The sequence below is a fragment of the Opisthorchis viverrini genome, assembly GCF_000715545.1.
Source record: "Opisthorchis viverrini unplaced genomic scaffold opera_v5_322, whole genome shotgun sequence".
In the NCBI taxonomy this organism is placed as follows: Eukaryota; Metazoa; Platyhelminthes; class Trematoda; order Opisthorchiida; family Opisthorchiidae; genus Opisthorchis; species Opisthorchis viverrini.
Window position 1 is genome coordinate 504,449 of NW_008751975.1, and position 6,918 is coordinate 511,366.

General features: G+C 44.4%; 1 protein-coding gene across 1 annotated transcript in view; it reads right to left on the reverse strand.

Annotated features, from left to right (window-relative positions):
- Positions 1-1,652, reverse strand: part of T265_09934 (hypothetical protein) — a gene marked incomplete at both ends in the record, with an annotated part of 18,511 nt that extends 16,859 nt beyond the window's left edge. Inside the window, one exon of the mRNA XM_009176158.1 lies at positions 1,445-1,652. Within this exon, the coding sequence (XP_009174422.1) occupies positions 1,445-1,575 (131 nt within the window). The remainder of the gene's footprint in view (positions 1-1,444) is intronic.
- Between the last annotated feature and the right edge of the window lie 5,266 nt (positions 1,653-6,918).

Below are 6,918 nucleotides of genomic sequence, written 5' to 3' on the forward strand. Positions count from 1 at the left end.
ATTATTTCACTCTCTCCTACTACTTTTGTGGAATTGGACCGTGGGATTGATAATTTTCTAATGCAATACAGGAACGCCGTTCACTCCGTTACTGGGAAGAGTCCCGTGCTTCTATTTAAATCTCGTTCGTTACGTACAAGTCTTGATTGTGCCAAAACGACTGATTTTACATTTTTCAAGGGTAATGATTTACGACCCGCAACAGGAATAGTACTTTCATCAAATGGCAAACGAATGGTCACAATTCTCGATTTGGATGATCTCTCTTGTCATCGGAGACACATTGACCAGGTTGAGTTCAATACCAAAGGTCAGTCTTTCAACGGCAATCCTGCTGTTTCAAATACTAATGAGTCCCTTGTAGATGATCTTATGGTATCTGAACATAACGTATCTGAAGAACACACAACCTGTGAAGAGTCTGAAGTTTCCACTCCGAGAAGATCCGAAAGGTTGCGGTTAAGACCACCACTGGACTATAAACATCCACACTCTCATTCAAGGTGTGGCGGATGTGGTGAACATGACTGATACTCTATTCGTTGCTCTATTCATTATTCTCTTGTTTTAATATTCTATATGCTGTACATATTCGCCATTTCGAGTACATACGTGCTGGTTGTTAGGCTTCGCTGAATTCTGGATTTCTAGTTCGTCTGGTTATACTGATATACGTACGAAACTCAAATCTCACATTCATTTTTCGACAACCAGTGTAAACTAAACGCACTGCAATCAGGTGACGGCTTTTTATTCCCCAAACTATCCTTGGAAGTATGTAGATATGTATATGTATGCACAGCGAACGATTAGCGAGAGCCTTCAACCGTTTGGTCGAATCTCTGGAAAGCGAAAAATTCGGCATGAGAGGGCTGTCTTGCGGTGGACTGACAAAAACCGACAGTTATTCATTTAATACATCTCTATTTTCTTCATTAATCTCGTCATCCATTGACCATGACGCATGTTCTGTCGTAACCACGACAGTATTGATAATTATATATGGTAACTATATATAATTCAGATACAGATCAGGCACTGTGAGGTTGGTTGATGAGACGGAGTATTGTCAGATACAGTCAGCAGCTACATGTGCCTCAACCGTATTAAGGCTGCAACCGTTAGCGTCGCCTGGCTGCAGTTGGTTTTGAAAATTTCCAAGAGCACTAAAGCTTTGCTTACATTTTTTGGTTTGCCACCTCTAGCCAACTTTAGCCCCTGGTGACGGGAGTAAAGTGTCCCCTATATTTGCGAACCTTGGACATCGAGGAACGCTGGTGGAGACACCCCACTGACTTCACCGGCTTACTATTGTCTGGTTCTCCGTTAACGGTGTGGTATAGTGGTATTTTGATGGCGCGAACGGCATATCCGAATCTTCTAAAATGATGGTAAATATACGATCATATCACGATTAAATCGCCTCGGACATTCAAATACTTACAAGTTACTAGGGTAAAACAGGATGATCGTATATTTTCCGGTAAAATAGGCAGATTCGACAGTTGTTTTCGTTCCGTTATGCACACATTCACCAGTAAAGTTTGGTGCAGTAGAAAGAATGGATCGCAACATGAGGTGTTCGTGGGACTATTGAAACATTATTTTGAGTAGCTGCAAAAAAATCACCTTGTAATTTTTGTACATCTCTGTTTTTAAAATGAGTGCTTTTTCAAGGTCAACAAAGGTAGTCGAATTTGGTGAATACAAGGATCGGATAAAACAAGTTCACAAAGCGAACGGTTCGGCAAGCAGATGCACTTAGTTTCTTGCACAGGATGGTGCGAAGCACACCCGGGTTCCAAAAATGAAGCAATCGTTGTCGTTCAGTTGGTCGTCAGACAAGGTTTCCGGAAAGAGTAGTGTTCTCATAATCGTGTGTTGTCAGACCCTGTAGCTCTTCACCTGTCATAAGGCCATACCAACTTGTAAACTGTCATTTAACTGCCGGGATCAGTTATGAAGGGACAGAAACGTTCCAACTCTCTTACAATAAAAAAAACAATAAGCCGAAGTGCTATAGATGGGCAAGACGAGAGGCCTGTCTACCTAACCGTGAAGGACTTATCTCCTTTCTCCTTTGTTGAAGCGTGTGTAGACGGGTTTTGCGGACAGTACTGAAGTCCACAACTTCTTCCAGGTCATCCCAGATGGGGAAATCTTCACCCCGAGAAGGGCTAAGCTCTTTAGTTGTACTGCTGTCACATCATTCAGCTCGGGAGGATGGCGGCACCGTTTGATGTGGTGCACAATCCATCGTGAATCTCAAAAGTTTCGGTGCAGCTCACTCTAAACCTGCATCTTTCCATGGCGAATATGATGACTTTCCAGGATATCTTGTTTGGGTGTGCATTTCAGCTTTGTAAACAATCTAGCAAACTGACTACGCACAGTTTATGCAACGATCCTATCGGGAATACTGAGGAACACCGCGTAGATGGGTTTCAGGGAAGGAACTTGATCCTTTGAATTCCGTGTACTTTAGCTGAACTTGATGATTCTTTGACATGCCCGGAAATCTCTCCGAAATTTTACTCGAGCAATTCCGTAACGTCGAGGGAAGACAGTGATGTCACAAAATGTGCATGAACTGCACCTGCATGCCGATTTTCTCCGGGAAATTCCTCGATATCCACCTGGAAGAATTCAGGTCAATGCAAAACTCTTCCTTCACAAATGCCGCTACCGGGCTATCCAGAAATCGAATTAGGTCTGTGCCCTAGTGGCATGGCAATGTGATGCACATTGCGCCGGCACAACCACATCTATTCTCTTCCTGCTCCAGACCGTCCGCTCTTGCCCTCTCGGGCCTTTACAAGCAACACACGTTCGAACCGTCTCTCCGACAAGTTCATCCCAAATGGCTGAAACTCTCGCTCGGTTTCCCTGTCCATAGTTTCAACGGTTTTCTTTCAAGTGCGTCAGCACCATCTTACCCACACCAGGAACTTTACACCCGACGGGGATCCACTAGGTTTCAGCGTATACCATCACTCTGACAAGTAAGCTATCATTTGCCTCTGCCGTGACTTTTTACACCTCTCCAGGCCACTTTCGCTTTCCGTAATACCGGTCAGTAACTAAATTTTTCAAAGCCGTGTCGAAAAAGCAAGGGTTTTCAGTTTTAGTTCGTTTTGGCGGCCACTGAAATGCTCGTACGTCACCGGTGTCCTGATCGTGGTTTCCCGTTTTCTGCAAGTTAGAGTTGCTTATCGTGTGGCAGCCTGGACCCTTTCGTTTTTCCTCCATTTACTGTGTTACTGCTCGCTGTCCTCAGAGCCTAAGCGTACAATGTAGCTTCAATTTGCTCCTTTCACCGCAATCCTGGGAAAGCTCATCAGTGGTGTTCATGCCCCCCAAGTTTACTGAATTAGGATCCGGCTAAATTTCAAAAGACCCTAGCTGTTTTGAATAGTGCCGGTTTTTAAATGACAGCTTCGTTTTCACGTATCGTCGGGCACCTGCAACTGACGTCAGATCTGCCCTTATTTTGTCGGTTTCATCATGATCGTGTTTGACCTACCCATCAGCTGCGAATAAACACCAAAATTACTGCTAGGTCTCCCGCTTTCAGCAACGGGAGAGCTTTCTCATGATTCGATGTTACATTTCTGAATCACAAACCAACTGTTTAGCCCTACCGTTAATCAACGTATTAACCTCAAGTTGTTGTACTTTATTGTCCAACGAATCCAACGTTGCTTATGCTATATGACCAGACAGACCCATTTCACGTGCGTGACTAGCAGGCGCCTATTCATTTCAATTCGGAAATGTTAATAGTTCAGAAGTAAAGAGATGAAAAGTTGAATTTTCCAGTGGTCCCCGTGGTCCTACGTACCCTGTTTGAAAATTTTACGGTTCTCCTGATCTACTGGCCTACTAACCTACGAAGCGGTTGAAAAATTTATTGGTTCAGGAAGCATAACCATGAAATTGGTCTAGCTGCCAACAAACTGAGTCCAGTGCCCTCTTTACTGAGCGACACTTTTGTAGACGACCTGCTCGAAAGCCCTAGCTTAGGCAGACTCGTTCTCTAATAACGGTTCAGTTTCTGCCATGTATGTTGTCGCCATCTACCGGAGCTATTGAGGGTTGAATGCCGTTTCCATTTTGATCATTCTGGTGAAACCACCATCTTTTCTTGCATCTAAAGGATGTTTCAAAGCTTTGCAATTGGCATTATAATATAAACGCGCGTATTTAAGGTCTACCGTTCATTGAGCCGGCAGCTTGCTGGTATATGTGAAGTTCATTGCCAGGCAAGGAGCATGTACTCAGGGCTTGTTTGCGGATTAATTGAAGGTCACACTTGTGCACCTTCTGAAAAAGCCGATGAGAAAAACCAAAACCTGTCTTGGAGAAAAAACTAAAGACCTCAACGCACAAGGGACATTATGCATTGTCAAAACAGTCGATGTGATAAAACAAGTGATGCCTTCGACCTTATCTGCCAGGTGACAAATTGGTCGGTCGTGAAGCCTGAGGGATCCAGGTACATTAGGTACGCTATCTGGATTGACACAGAATATTCCCCGTCACCAAACGCAGGCTGTCCATCAGGCTGTCCTGCATAGCAACAGTTACTCCTGAAGAATCCAATGCTTAACAACTTTTCTGGTGTTAGAGATAGTGATAGCCGCAGTTTGTGCACCACTCAATCAAATTAGTTCCGCAGGCCATCGAGAGTAAATGACCGTTGCCTTTAAAAGAATGCATAAGGCGTTCAGCGCTCCGGTCAATAAAAATCCAAGCCGTCGGTTGATTGGAAAGCTACGTAAGATAACTTACAGGCGACACGACTGATTCGGACGGAGTAAGCCCTGAATAGCAGGAACACATGAGTGCCAGTGCGTCATATTTTTTTGTGAAGGAGGCACTGCATTGATCTGCAAAGTTTTAAGCCATCTTGGGCACTTGATGCTTTGCTTTGGAAACCTATGGAACCCACATGCTCCCAACCAAGGAAGGGCATGTACTTTGTTACTCAACAGATCACTTTAGAACGTAAACGTCACCCTCCACGATTCCCTTTTAATCATACCGGTACGAAATATACGTCTTGCACTCCGGCCTGCGCCACCCAACGGTTGGAAACCCATTCAGTATTGCTTGTTATGGGGCGCCAGTGAGGTGTTTGCACTTTTTAAACGACAGGTGGTGTTCTCCACGCGGTTATCTAACGCATTATGAAAGTAAAACGCCAGTGATTGTACTTGGGCAGCCCATGTTCGGATGATAAACAACGATTATCCATGGGATAAAAGGATAATCGTAGATTCGCTCAGCAGAGTATTTCTGAAATGCAGTGGAATTTCGTGTTAACATGGTAATAATAGGATAACCTACTTAAAGGGATTACCCACGGGCTGGAATATATTGGCTTCTTGCCGAGTGTATGTAACCAAAACAAATGAATGGCATATACATCCTTTCGGTAGCTTTATGAATGCGAAAACAGCATATGAAATCACAGCAGCTAACAAGTCCAGATCCTCGAATTTGTGCCGTCAATATTTCCATAACGACGACATTACATGGTTCTGTCCACCCCTTATCTCTCTGGATTGCCATCTATACCCATGAATGATCTTCCCTAACATATCCGCCCCCCCTGCACCTATAAACTCCAACCATATGAAGGGCAACATGTTTAACCGCCCTAACTTCAACTACGTGCTCTCATCCCAGAAGCGTTACCCTCTAATGCTGAGCTCCAAACACCACCTTATGCAGGGGATAAAACAGAAAATTAAAAAAGACACATTCTCCATCAAACGCCTATGCAGCTGCCTGAAGCTAGCCCTGGTTTAGGCGCATATCCCACGCAATCCCCCCCTTAAACCCAAAAAACGATTTTAGCCGCCGCGTGCAAGTTGACAGAGGCTTACAACACACATTCAGTGTCACGCTTGTGACACGGTTCACTTCAAAAAGCCTTTAGGCTCTTTCTTGGGTTGTAACTGCGCCACGCTGAGATCACCACCTCCTTCAAACATGCGATCTAACCGTACACCTAATGCACTTCTCCGAACTTTTTCCCATGTACGCATTAAACTGAACTGGAATCCACCAACTTTCAGGCTTAGTTAGCGATGTTCTGCGCATTGTGTCATATAAAATGGCCATCCGTGTCCCCAGTTGGTAAACTACTGTCTATGATTGCTCCTGATTGCTAACTGGTCTTCCTATGGAGCTTCCTCGCAGAATTCCCGGATGAGCGTCGCTGGACCGTTCCAAAAATTGTCTGCGATTACTTTCTAATCTATATTCCCCTGGCATTTTGCAACACACTATACTCCCACCTCATCAAATGATCGCCAGCTAACCACCTCCTCCTTTGTAGAAACTGTCCAAAGTCACACGCTTCAACCGTGATTCCTGGTACCGCCTAATCACACGTTTTACGTTTTTACTAGCTTAGTTGGTGATTTCGCAGCTAACCGCAGTATCGGTCGTGCTCCAATAAACTAGCGCACATCCCTCGCTTTTGCATAAAGTGGCGCTGATTTGAAGGGACTACATAATGTCTTTCGCACTATTTCCGTCTGACTGTCCATTAACGTTTTTTAAATCAAGCTGTGCCACTTCATTTGATAGTTAGAATTTGTAACCACTCTTTGTTGCCTGTAAAATCAGGCCGCAGTAAAACCAAGTGCCCTTTCCAGCAGACCTCTCCAGCACTCTCCGATAGTGGGTCTCCAACCTGTATACGGGCGTTTATTGTCTCGCTTAAATAGCAGCAACAAACCACTCTCCGTCTTTGACGAACCCAAAAGTATCCTTTATCCATGCTGGTCTTAAGTTTCACGAGTACTTGGCAAATCCCAACTGACCTGATAGCCACGAATGACTCACCCAATAGTTCATGCACGGAGTTGTCCTTTGACTAAATTCGAATGTCGCGATGAGGTTCTG